Genomic DNA, 13,722 nt, shown 5'->3' on the forward strand with positions numbered 1-13,722 from the left:
ACAGAGAGGAGCTCCCCAGTAAGAGAAAAAAGGGTTCAGCACATCCAGGCGACACCTGGCGCTCATCACAACAGGTGCCGCGGGCAAGGGCGAATCACTGTTATCTTCCCCTGAAGTTAATACAGCACTGTATGCTAATTAGCTTTGAATTTTAATAAGATGACTTTTTTTTTTTCTAAAAAAAAGTATTAAAGGAAATAATAATCTTTACTATTGGAGAACTAAGAACTATTATTCCGGTCATTGGAAGATATCCCTGTATTAAATAAAGTCTCCAGGAAGGGACGCAAACACCGGAGGGAAAGCGCGGAGCCACGGACCGTGCGAGTCCTGTGGCGGTTCTGACCACTGGCGCACGGGGGCCACCAAGAATGCCCCGGATGGCGACAGACAGCAAGCAGAGTCTTGTCAGCTTATGGAAGGACTCCGGAGTTTATTCTAAGCGTTTTGGGAAGATTTTGGAGATCTTGTGCAAACAAGGAGATGATTTGGTTTCAATTTTTTAAAGACCACACAGCTGTACGAAAAGCATGGGTTGGAGGAAGCAAGCACTCAAGTAGGGAGACCAACTAGGAACACACACTTCTGGCCCCTCCATCCCAGAAGCTATTTAAGTCCTGCGGCACAACCATAGACCACATAAATATGTGCCCTCACGTGGCTTGTGCTCCAGTTGGAGGCCCGACAACGGCAGTCATAGTTCCAGAGAAAAACAAGGTAAGGGAGTCAGAGCACGTTCTTTTACAGAGAGACCTCAGGGAAACCGACACTGGAAAAATGACATCTGAGCAGAGAACGGGGGAAGATAATGGGGGAGGGAGAGAGCGCTCCTGGAAGAAGGAACAGCAAGTGCAAAGGTCCTGAGACTGCAGAAACAGACTCGAGGCTCTGGAAGAACAGGGGAAAGGGCCATCAGGGTTGGAAAGGATTAAAAAGAGGGTGGGAGTAGAAGATGAGACCTCAGGGGGAACCAAAGACTGAAAGATCTAAGACCCTTGAAGACAAGGTAAGGACTCAGGAAGGATGAGGTGAGCAGTGTGATCTCACCTGTGTTTCTAAGGGCACTCTGGAGGCTACGCTGAGAACAAACTGGGAGAGGGCAAGCAAAGAGGCCTGAATAGCAATAAGCCTACCTAGGAGACCGTGGCTTAAGCAGAGCGAGCAGATGGCAGTGGCGACGTGAGCAGCGGATTCCCAGCGCACTCTGAGGGCAAAGCCAAAGCTACGGCGGCGACTGAGGTGAGGAGAACGGTGTGCATCCGGCGGGTGGCCAATGACACAAAGTAAATTAATTGAGAGCAAATTTTAGAGACCAAGCCGAAAGAACCCGCTGGAGTAAGGAAGTAAAGAACAAAGAAAAAGGGTTTCTTCCGAGTGTTTGGTAGGAGCGAGGGAGTGGGTGCGGGTGTAGCCGGGTCAAAAGCTCTGGGCTGGTCCTGCAAACCCTGCAAACCGGCAGGACGGCATTCATGGGAAAACGTCAGCCAGGCACTTGGGTACACGAGTCTAGTATTCCAGGAAGAGGTCAGGGCTGAAAACAGGAGATCGAAGAGCCAGTCATTCACAGATGACCCTGCAAGCCAGGGATGGGGTGACTTACCTAGAGAGAGAATGAAGTGGAAGGAAGGAGAGGCCAACACTTCAAAGACATGCAGAGAAACAGCCAGTACAGGGAAATGACAAGGGAGAGCCTGAAAGGGCTGAGGCCTGAAAGACGAAACACAATCACCAAGACAAGAAAGTGGAGAGCGTTTCAAGGAAGCCACTGACACACGAACTAAGCCAAGGCCACAGCCGTCATTATGGCATGCAGTGTGGGACACAGCAACACGGCAGAAGACCACTGGATGAAAGGGGCGCAAGTTTGTGGGGCCATGGGGACTGACCCCCAGAGGGAGGCGGCAGGATGCCGAGGGAGCATGGAGGGACTGGGCCACTGCTGTCTCCCCCGAGGGACACACTGCAGGAGCAGGCCGAGAGAGGATGTCTGGAACACAGGTGAGGCTGCGGGAGAGGGGATAAGGGCAGGAATAAAACACAAGGAGCAGCCAGGCCGGCCTTTGATGGGAGCAAGGCCACCCCTCTAACAGAAGGGCGAGCAGAACCACCGCGTACCCGTGCAGCCACGTGGAAGACTGGAGGACAGGAAGTGTAGAACTCCTGTCTCCCTGTCTGTTTTCTCAAAAATGCTGGCAACAGGCGACTTTCACCAGCCAACTTCCCAGTGGTAAATACAGGGACAGATGTCGTATTTATTAAATAAGAAGCCAACCACCCAGTACTACTTACCAGCCGTGTCTACGTTTGGCAACATGTTAACTGTTACAAGAGAAAGTGTGCTGCTGAGTGTTTTTTGACACGGACGCTGACATCTTTGTTCACTTTCCAGAATCACAAGTTCGACATCTGTAACCCTTAAAGGAGTGAGACTCTCAAAACGCCCTTTATACATGAACGGTCCAACTACGCAACCGCGAGAATACGAGGAGCACTTGGGGCACGCCACAAGCCCGCCGACTAGAAGGCCTCTCGTTTGGCACCAGCAGCTCTCCCCTCATTTCTGGGAGCAGTCCCCCCAGGGCTTCTGGGGGCAAACTGCTGTTTCATGAACTTCTGGCGGGGTTAGCTGCAGAAGAGGTCATGTCACCCAAGCCGAGCACAGCAGAGTCCTTCCTGGGATTCGGGTGAGGCTGGGAGGGAAAGTTCTCCTTCGTCACAAGGAGGTTAGCAGCCTGATGCCCAGGACACACACGAACCCTGAGACTAAGGGCAACACATGTGCAGGAAAGAGAACAGGGACACAAAGACGGAGAGAGAAGAGGAAAGAGGGAAGAGGAGCGGAGGGAGAACGTGCAGGACCGAGACCAAGAAAGAGTCCATGAGCCCTGTGGGTGCAGAGCCCTGCCCTGCACCTTCCCTTCCGAGTTCTGGTTCTGACCTTTCCCCTGTGTCGCTGGAGTGACTCCGAGAGGGGCACCCGCACTCGCAAGGCAGGACAGACGTTCTGCCAGATGGCAGTAAAGACAACCCAGGAGACAGACGTTCCGCCAAAGACAGGGAGACGCTTCCCCTCGTGTGTAAGGAAAGGGAGGCCCAGGGCAGCGGCAGAAGCTCTCCACACACCCGCCGGCAGCCCACCGAGCGACTGGGCTCATGGGAACCGCGAAATGCCCGCACAGCATGCACACATATGTCCCACCAGAGGGTGAAGCAGAAGACGGCCGCAGTGCGGGCCGAATGCTGTCCCCACAGAGGAGAAGCGGAAGCCACAACCGCAACAGCTCAGAACGTGCCATGACGTGGAAACAGGGTCCCCCAGACAGAACCACTCAGCTTCTGGGGAGGCCATCCTGGGGCAGGGCCCATAAGACAGGAAACGGGTCAGGAGAGACATACGTGGGGAAAATGCCATTCGGACGAAGCAGCTGGAAGCCAAGAAAGACCAGCCGCCAGCAAGCCACCAGAATCCCGGGAGGGGCAGGGAGGGGCTCTGCGACAGGGTTCGGAGGGAGCGTGGCCTGTGAGGACACGGATTTTGGACTTCCAGCCTCCAAAGCCGGGAGCCGACCACTTCTGTTGCCTGAAGCCAGCTGCTGTACGAGACTTACTGAAGCCCCAGGAAACCAGTCTAGCCCGTGATGGTGGGGTATCTGTGTGTGAGGGGTCACGTAAGGGTTAAGGACACAGCTTTCCGTGAGCACCTGCCAAAAATACCCCTCTAAACTGGGGGAAATGTGGCCCTTCAGGATTTAGCAAGAAGACGAACGACGGAGCTAGGTCTAGGTCCTGCCACCTGCTAGCCGTGGGGTTCTGTTTCCCACTCTTTAAACCGGCACTTACATGCAGCTGCTCAGAGCACTGCCCTGGGGTGAAGCGAGTGGACGGGGTTGCAGGGTGTAACGGGGGCAGTTCAAGTGTGAGCCGTCAGGAGATCGCGGACATCTGAGAGGACGCAAGACAGTGTGCTCACTGCGGAGCAGTGAGGCTGGGACGACCCGTCAAAAGACAGCCACTGTGGTCAACTCCAACAGCGTCACAAGACAGCGTGACAGGGATTACTGAGCAAAGTTTCCACGGAGGAGCATGGAAAACCCAGTATATTGTTTTCCATTCCCTGAAATTCTGTGCTAAGCTTGCTCATATGATAAATTATAATTTAATGAAAACATACATAATTAATAAAAATTGTAAAAATATCCATAGAATTTCACAGATGGGTAAAATGTTAAAAGGAATGGAAGATTTCTAGAAAAAAAATGTCACTGTGTTTTTCTATTTATGCCAGATTTTTCATTTCCAAACTCTTATGGTTTAGAATATTCATTGTTCTTTGATGACTTTGTACTTCAACTAAAATACTTTACATATCCCTTCCTTAACATAGTTTTTCCAAATTCTCTTGAGCAAATCAAAACAAGGTATAGTTTATTTACAAATGAGTAACTTTTAATTCTTTCTGATAAGACTATCTGAGAGACTTTAAAAATGGATTGCACAGCTTATAACCCAAAAGACAAACAAATCCTTCATTTTTTGTTTAGAGAAAAAAATAATTCATTTTGAAGGCTTCTCCCCCACCCCGCCAAGGCTATGGTTATTTCTTTGTTTTACTTTAATTATCTAAGTCAAACATGTGATTCCCTGCTTTAAAGTCCTAAGAACAAATGTATTCATGCCTAAAGGGGTTTCACCGTACAATAATTCTGTAAATTTCAAACACCATAAGTAAATATAAGATCTCAACTATGCATCAGACCTAACGTGACATTAAGTACAATCACATCCAATAGAGGTCTGAAGATAAGCAGAAGGAAGGAAAAGACCTAATCTTCTAAACCAAGGTCAGCATAAACGAAACGTCCGCTGAAGCCAAGGTCCTGTGGCCAGCGGCCTGGCTGCAGCTGGGGGCTTACCCAGGGCTCGGCAGGCAAACAGAGCCATGGCGCTCTGCAGTCGGTCCGGCCTCAGCGCCTGCACCACCAGCACCTGCCGATGAAGCGCAGGGAAGTTAAAACACAGAACCCTGGACATTCACACCAGCATCACTGTTACTGAATGAACAAATCTTACCGTGGGGATATGTCCACACCGATTGTTGTCCCATTGTATCTACTTACACAAAATGCCATGTGTTTAAGAGTGAAAATGTTACTAAAATGCACTGATTTCCTCCAACTTCTCATCAAAAGCCACCGCGAGCAAGTAGCGGTCACAGGGTGAGCTGTGTCTTCAGCATCTCACAAGGCACCGTTCGGCAGGTGAAACAAGGATACGCCAAGGGCCTTCCAATGACAGGACAACAGAGGCCCCCAAATGCTGCCTAAAATTTTCACATCACTCTTTTTATGCTCAATTATGTGTTTACCTAGATGTTGAAGTTATCAAGTAGTTTCTCTTGGTTTTGTTCCCTTCTTGTTTTAAGCCACACTTGGTAAACTGTTACTCCCCATGGAGACACGGGCAGGACAGGAGCACTGGGAGCCAAGGGAAGAGAGGCACATGGAGGGGTACAGGCCCGGACACCCATTCCCGGGACGTCCACCGGTGCTCGGCCTCTGCCCTGAGCTCCTGTGTGGGCCAGAGTGGGGCAAATGGCTTGCCGCTTGCCCCGAGGCCCTTTCTGGAGACACGGTCCCGGGAGGTGAGGGGCAAGCTTGTGCAAACTGCACCTGAAGCCCCTTCTCTCAGACTTGTTCTCTAGCGCACAGACACCCTCAGGCGGAGGTGGAGGGGTCCCACCAGCCACTCTGCGGGGACTCCATGTCCAGGGGAATGGCACAGGCACAAGGCCCTTCCCCAAGGCAACGTGACACGACCCCCGTAGGCAGAGCCCTCCTGTAAACAGCTTCAGAGTGAGAGACAGATGCCAGGTACTCTGAGGCAGTTAGAGAACTCACCTGCTGAAACAAGGACACTTTCTTTGCCAGAATAGACGGGAACTCTTGCTCACACACGGAGTTGTGATAGTAGGTCCGCCACAGAGCCACGTCGTCGAAGCAGAGGGTCTGGTACAGGCTGGGGAGAGCGATCTGAAACACAGACATGACGCTGCACGGTGAGCGACAAGCAGACCCGGGGTGCGTTCGTATGTGTGCGTGTGTGTGCACGTGCATGTGTGTGTGTGTGTGTGTGTGCACACGGCTGCAAGTAAGCGGAAGCCAGTCACCCACAGATGCGTCAGCTGCCTCCGCTCGCAATGGCTCGTCTCACCACTGCCAGATCAGAGACAGCGAGCTAGACGTAGCCGGCCCAGAGTCAGAGAAAATCAAACACCCAAAGCCGTTCTCAGTCAGGGCTGGGGTCCCTGCACGGGGGCACGGCCCGATTCCCCGCGCCACGTGGGGAAAGGCCCGCCGCCGCCGAGTTCCACCACGGATCGTAACAACATGCCCAATGTCCTGCCAACGCGGAATCCTTCAGAAAGCGCTTTTTCCCATCGCACACTCAGTAGTACATCGTGCTCGTAAACATGCTGCTCTCTGGCTCAGATGCTCTAAATCCGCACTTCTTGGTCTCTGCCTGGGCCCAACCCTCAGCTTCTCCTGAGCATCCGACACTCAGCTCAGCACACCTACCTCCTCCTACCTGGCACAGCGCCCTCTCTCCCGGCCCTCGTTTCTCCCCTCGGCCGGACTGAGGGGCACTGACAACGTGGGCGTGTCTGGGGAGTGCTGCGGTCTGCACCGCGCTGTGGCCACACGAGCACAATGAAATGAGCTCCATTTGCCCACTCCCGAGTTAGCACGGTTTCGCAGTGAGCACAGAGTTCACTCTGCCCAGACCTGAAGCACACAGCAGCGCTGCCGCACAGAGGCACCGGGTCCCACTCGTCCTCCGGAACTCACCTGACGTCCGAACATTTGGCCCGTGTCAACCGCTCCCCCTCTCTCGCCGCCTCCCCTTCGCGGGGGGCCTCATGGCGCCCTCCCTCCCCTTCGCGGCTCTCCTGAGTTCTAACTTCTGTGGATGAATGCTGCTCCATCACAGACGGGTAGCTCGCCTTGTCTTTATTCATTCCTCCGCGGATGGACGTGGAGCTTGTAACTTTATCTTGGGCGCTCCGAATTCTAACAATGATAATAATAACCACGGGATGTAGACACCTCTCAGACACTTCCTTTGGATTTATGCCCGGAGTAACGAGCGGGGCTGCTGGAGCCGACGGGAGTTATTTCCGAGGTTTCGAGCAATCTCCACAGAGCTTCCCGTAACGGCTGCGCCAGCGTACATCCTCACAACAGGCACGTCTTCCCTTTCCTGCGTGAGCTGCTACCGTGTGACCTCTTGTCTTCCCGATCACACCATGCTAAGAGCTGTGACCTGATAGTTCCTTGTGATTTAATCTGCATTTCCTTAACGATTAATGATGTTGAGCACCTTTTTTGGTCCATCTGTCAGCCATTTGTATGCCTTCTTCAGAACAACGTCTGTTCCAGTTTTTGCCCATTAGGGAAGAATTTCTTCGTATAATATTTTGGAGTATATATGTTACATTAGTTTCAGACACACAACACGGTGATTCACATTTCTAAACACTGCGGGGCTCACACTGGGGTAGCGTCACCTGCCCCCGCGGAACGCCACGGGCCACACCCGAGCACGCCTGTGCGGTGCCTGCCGTTCCCATGACTTACTCCTTCCCTTACTTCACCCATCCTGCCCGTCCCCCTTCCGTCCGGCAGCCTCTCCTCCAAACTCTCGCCAACACTGGACCGCGAGGTCAGCGATGTGCGGCAGGAGGGGGACGGTTCCTGCAACGGTGGCGCACTGGGAAGACCGGTGCCTGTGCGGACACTAGAACGGCACCTACCGTGGCCCTGGGCCAAGTGCGCGGGGATGCGTCATCCAAGTAGCTCTATTCACCGCTACATAACCCATCATATTGCCCAAATTTCATGAGGGAACTTGGCTAAAATTAACTTACACAGCAGGAAATGAAGTACATGTCACTGGAAATATTTTTGGTGAGTGGTCCAAGCCCGTTAGTTGAACCCGACGGCGGACAGTGGAACAGGGGCCGTTGCGTGCTGCACCGCCTGTCATCACCATTTCCGGCCGGAAATCCGAGCCGCGCGGCGGCGTGTGGTCTCCCGGCGGAGGCTGGTCACGTCGGGGGGGGGGGGGGGGGGCGCAGCGTGGCACCCACCGCACGCCACACGAGTACTTGTCAGACTCCCCGCGGCGCAGGTGGGCTTGGCGCAGCCTGTCCCGACCGGCAGCACCGACCTGGCCCCCGCGGGCGCCGTGCCCGCCCGTCGCAGGCACGAAGCACGAAGCGCCCGACTCAGGAGAAGCCGACTGACGACAGAGCAGCCCGCGCTGACCGGACTCACAGGCGTCCGCGAACAGACCATCCGCCGCTGCGGGGAGCCTCAGACTCTGCCACAACGAGCCCGGGTTCAAATCCCGCCCCGGCTTCTAGGCGACCACGTCGCTCTGGGCCCGGTCTTCGCATCGACCGAGCGAGGACAGTACCAGCAGCTACCTCCTCGGGGCGGAACACACTGCGTGAGCTGACCGGCTTTCAAATTCCGCACGATGCGGTGGGCCCAGGGAGTCACCAGCGGGTCACCCGCGAGTCACCAGTCAGTCACCCGTGCGCCGTCCTGCGGTTCTCAGCACGTGCCACCACCCTGCGGCAGCCGCCGTACAGAGCAGGGAGGAAGGAAGGAGAAGGAACACACAGATTCCGGGGACAGTCTGCTTGCTCCCTCCCCACAGAAGCGCCCACGCGGCCTGAGTTCAGAATGCGGACAGGACCCTGGGCAGCTGGGCTCCGGAACCGCGGCCCACGCCCCGTCCTCAGCGCCCGCCTCCCACTCGGGAATGGGGCGAGGAGGACAGGGATTCGTGGGAGACAGAGAAGGAAAACACGGTAGTTGGAAAACCAAGATACTGAGGGCTTTGACTTTGGTGTCAGAAGGCCCAAACTGGCGTCACAGCTCCAGAACTTTCCACGTGCTTGACTGACTCCATCACTCAGCCTCTCCCCACCTTGCCTGCCTCTTTCCTGAAACCGGCACAATTACGGCCTCATCAGGTTACTGTGATGATAAAGCAAGATAATATGTGCAAAGCATTTCATGATTGCTTGGCACACATGCATCTTCAAAAATACGTTAAGTTAAAAAGAGACCTTAGGCTCATGCATTTAACTCACTACTACTACTTTCATTTCTCATCTGTAAAAAGAGAATTTAATAATACCTGTCTCAGGGCTGGTATAATAACTAAATCGGATAAATCATGTAGAATCACTAAATTGTATGCCTGAAACTAATACTGAACTATATATTAGCTGTAATTTAAATAAAAACAAAAAATGAAATGAATGGGATAATCCACTTAAAAATGTTTTGTTAACGGATAATGAAATGTTGACATGTATTATAAACCTTCTTTCAATAGGAAAGCTGGCTTCCCTAAATGTTTTGCATTTTTTTACTTAAAAAGAAATGAGTATGTGGGGCAAAAAAAGCATCATTACAATTTTTAGGTTACAAATGTAAGATTTTGTTCCCCAAGTGTAACTAGAGATCAGTTGTTCAAACAATAATAATCAGAATTATTAATTCTGAATAATCATTCGGAATTCATGAGCCAGGTCTTAGGACCGTGTCAGAAGTGTCTCACGAGGTGACAAACTCCAGAAAGAAGGAACCAAGACTTTTATACATCTGTGCTCTCCGCTGTCAACCAGCAGATTACAAATACTTCGTAAATACTTTAACTCAATAGAATGTATGACCAAGGTGAAACTTACATCCCCCATTTTGTCATTAGCTTGTCTGCTCCTCATCTCACGTGTGCGACCAGAACAGGTGCCTAACAGAAAATGAACTATGCGTCGAGGGTACAGCAGGCACTTACTGAACAGGGGAACATACCAGTCAGGTTTTGCACTGAGTGTCGGGGACAGCAAGCCTGACAAGGCACGGATCCCAGTCTCAATGCACCTGCAACTTGGGAGAAGAGACCGACACACTGCATCGTTCTGACTCAGGAGGACAGGCGCTGTGACATAGGAATGTTCAGGATGGATGCCAACAGAAGAGACAGGATGAAGAAGGTAAGTCCTCAAATGCAAAAGCGACGTTTGCCAGGTGAACACGGCCACAGGGCAGGCCGGCTAGAGGGAGCAGCCGTGGGAAGTGTAAGTGCGAGAAACTGCATGGGGACAGACTGGAGATAGCAGGGAAGAGGCGGGCAAGGAGCAGGCCACGGGCTGTCTTCTCTCCTACGCAAATGATGATGGACCTGATCCTGGGAGCGATAACCAGCCCTCAGAAGGCTTCAGTAGAGTGCAAACCGAAGTGTGAGTCAGCTTTAAAACATAAAGGGTACAACGAAACAGAGAGGCCTAAGATCGGAAGCAGAGGCTCTGCAGCAAAGCCCGGGTGAATGGTGAGAGTCACAACTCAGGGAGCGATCCCAAGGACAGAGAGGAGCGCGGGCGAGGGAGGGACCATGAGGACGGGGAGGAACTGCCGGCGAGGGATAGTTCAGAGATGAATAAAGCAAGAGAAACAGTTTGAATCAGAAAATTCTAAGTGTACTGCATCTCTCTACCAATCCTGAATTAGTCTATCGATAAGACCTCCACGCTCCGTATCGCATCCTCTGTTTACTTTTCTTCTACCCCTGCGGGTGCACCGTGCAGAACCCTGTGCCATGGGGACCAAACATGTGTGTGCTGGAGGTAAGATGTAGCTCAGGATTAAAGGACTAATCAGAACAGAGTAATGCTCTGATGTCCTTTCCCCAGGGCTCTGATGGCATAGTCACCGCAGTATCAACACTGAGATGAACAGGGAGCACCTGAAAAGATACACATGACTCGGACGCAGAAGCTGCAGCATCCCCCACAGCAGGAAAGTTGCGAGTACCTTCAGTGTGGCCACGGCCCAGCTGCGCTCCTGGTCTATCCACGACGGGAGCTGATCCCGGACCCTCTGCTGGGAGTCCTTCGGAAAAGCAATGTATTTGGTGACATTCAGACTTAGAAAAATTAGTAAGAGACTAGCTAACTGTATGAACTCTGATTTGAAAAACTCATTCTGTGTATTAATACATTTGTTTTACTATTATAAAATTCTATACAACACTATCGTAAAATTCAATGTAACAAGGTATAATAACCATCGACACAAACGTTGCATTCATTTTCATTGTACATTTTCTTTTATGAAACTTAAAAATGTAATAAAATATAATAAAAATGGCCACAAATTTTACATTATTTTTAAAAATATCTTGCATTTCATACATAATCTAGATTTTGCATTACAGTTTGGGTATTCTGCTTTGAAGAAAACGATTATTCATTACATGTTCAAATAGAAAAGTAGAGAAAAAGCTAAACTTGAATGAAGTTATCAAAAATTTTTAAAAACATTTTAAACTTCAGTTATATGAGAATTTTCCTAGTCATAACACAAAATTCTATTTTTTTCAGGATTATAAAGTGTTCTTGGGATAAAATGTGCACTGAAAGAAAATGCATTAGTATCTTAGTATTTAATTAGTATTATTCTCATAAGAATATATGTCTCTAAGGACAAAAATATTTAGGTCTGTTTCATAGTACGGTAGTAGAGGCAAGAATATATTCCTCTAGTTAAAGTATAATTTCAACAGAACTGTAAAATTCCTCTGAAGCAAATAATATCTCAGGAAGTCAAAGCGAGAACTATTTTCCCTAAGAGTGAAATAATTTTATTATTTTTACTTACAGCTTTCCGCAACATGTCTCCAACAACCACACCTGTAAACGTATCCCATTCCTATTGAATAAAAATACGATTTACTCAAAAAATATAAAAATACTAACCAGCTGGCACAATTTTCTCAATTTCCCTATAAGATGGCTTACAGTGCAGCTTTCTAAGGACATGGGAAAAAAATAATAAAACTCCTGTCACGTCTTCCCTTTCTGGTTCAACACTGACATCGAGAATGAGTTCATGCAGCAACAGAACACATTCCTGGGCAAACGATGAGCAATAATTTTACTAAAGTAAAAACCTAACTACAGTTTCTCTCCCTGTAGATGTACGATGCTTCGACATCCCAAAATTTACATGTCGTGTTCAGTCAGTGCTCATCTTGATTTGCCCTATTATACGCCATTTTTCACTAATAAATAAGCAATAAAGTGCATCAAAAATTTTAAAAATTCTGTATGCTGGGAAAAAATAGAGAAAAGTACGTCCATTAACTCATCTTTTTCAACAGATTAGGAGAAGACTGTCATTATTCTTTTTTTAATTAATCCATAGAATCATGACTGACCCAGGGCTACAGAATCTAGTGCTCCAAGATCTCTGTCTCCAGCCTGGGCACTATCATACTCGTTGTTATGTACCGGTCAGCAAATAAAGAGAAAACATATAAAATTTGAGAGCAATATAGAAAAAAAACAAAATTATGTCCTGCGTCCACCCAGCATGACCACTCACTCCTCTTCACTGAAATCATATGGTCACGATGGAATAGAAATGGTTACTATACTAGACGGGAGTCAGAGAAAAATGTTCTCTTCCAGTATTTACTACACTCCAGCAGGGAAAACCAGGGAATATTGAGTCTTACACAGTGTGGACGTACTGGTCATGGTGAAAAACAGGATACAGGGGAGGGAACAGCATCGAAGCTAATGGGGGAAATAAAGGGAGTCAAATCCACAAATTTAGGAGAAACGACACAAGTCGGCCAGAGCAAGAGAGAAAAGAGGCCCGTGGAAAGGTCTGCGTTCTTCAAGTTTGATTCCAATAAGGAGAGCCCAGAACAGGAAATCCGACCAAGCAGCGGGGACGGTCACAGCTGGACTGTCCATCTGCCCACACGCTATCCCCCTACCCTGACGCTCCACTCTCACTGACGACAGTGACCTCAAAACCAGAAAATTGCTTACAAATAACTTTTTAAACATCAGAAGCACACCAGAGATGGATTAGTTAGCTCTAACTCGAAGGAGGTTCTTTTCAAGTGGGAGAGGTTGATGGGGCAGACCAGAAACGAAGATGAATTATATATAAAGGACTAACACAAGGCTCTGGGCTCCAGGACGTTTCTGGAAACGGCCCGCCCTCTCGCCTCCCATGCTGACTCGGAGCCAGTCAGAGAAGGGGGTAAAGAAGGCAGCTATCCAGCAGCACTGATTCACTTTGTGTTTGTCTCCGCTCCATGCCCGTGCGAGCAAGACAAGCAGGGGACTGGGGCTCAGAAAGGTCTAGAAGCACTGGGGTAAGTCACTCTGCCTCACCATCCCTTCCAAATACTGGGCCCACCCAGAGGGGAGAAGCAGAAATCAGCATCGTGCACTAAAATTTTTAACTGAGTAAAAAATCAATAGGTAGATAGATAATTTCCAGACGAAGTTATTTCTACTCCAACCATAAATCTGCCCGTTACCAAACTTCTATGTAACTAACAGTTTCCTCCTTTACCCCTACTTACATTTTCTTGAAAAAGTTCAGGATGCATGCCTCGAACAAAATGCAAAGCAAACATCAACTGATCAGCCTGAAAAGAATAACAAATATGTTATCTTGCTGTTTCTAAATTTGTGTTTTCGGAAAAGCACAGTCCTGAAATGTCAGTTCACAAAATCTATGTCCTATCTTTAAATTATCTACTTTTACCAATAAAAGAAATGACTATCCCAGTGGCACCTACACAGAACAATATTTCCAAGTTGTAGTTGGGAAGGATAGAGAAAGC

The 13,722-nt window shown here is 49.6% G+C and overlaps 1 protein-coding gene across 5 annotated transcripts in view; it reads right to left on the reverse strand.

Moving 5' to 3' along the window:
• The window catches only part of DYNC2H1 (dynein cytoplasmic 2 heavy chain 1), a 269,900-nt gene that overhangs the window by 123,120 nt on the left and 133,058 nt on the right, over nt 1–13,722 (reverse strand). For all 5 annotated transcript variants that reach the window (XM_046014703.1, XM_046014702.1, XM_046014701.1 and 2 more), the window contains 5 exons: nt 13,459–13,524; nt 11,733–11,783; nt 10,887–10,964; nt 5,898–6,029; nt 4,914–4,986 (listed from right to left, as the gene is read on the reverse strand). In XM_046014703.1, coding sequence (XP_045870659.1) covers nt 4,914–4,986; nt 5,898–6,029; nt 10,887–10,964; nt 11,733–11,783; nt 13,459–13,524 — 400 coding nt within the window. The remainder of the gene's footprint in view (nt 1–4,913; nt 4,987–5,897; nt 6,030–10,886; nt 10,965–11,732; nt 11,784–13,458; nt 13,525–13,722) is intronic.

The sequence above is a fragment of the Meles meles genome, chromosome 8, assembly GCF_922984935.1.
Source record: "Meles meles chromosome 8, mMelMel3.1 paternal haplotype, whole genome shotgun sequence".
NCBI lineage: Eukaryota > Metazoa > Chordata > Mammalia > Carnivora > Mustelidae > Meles > Meles meles.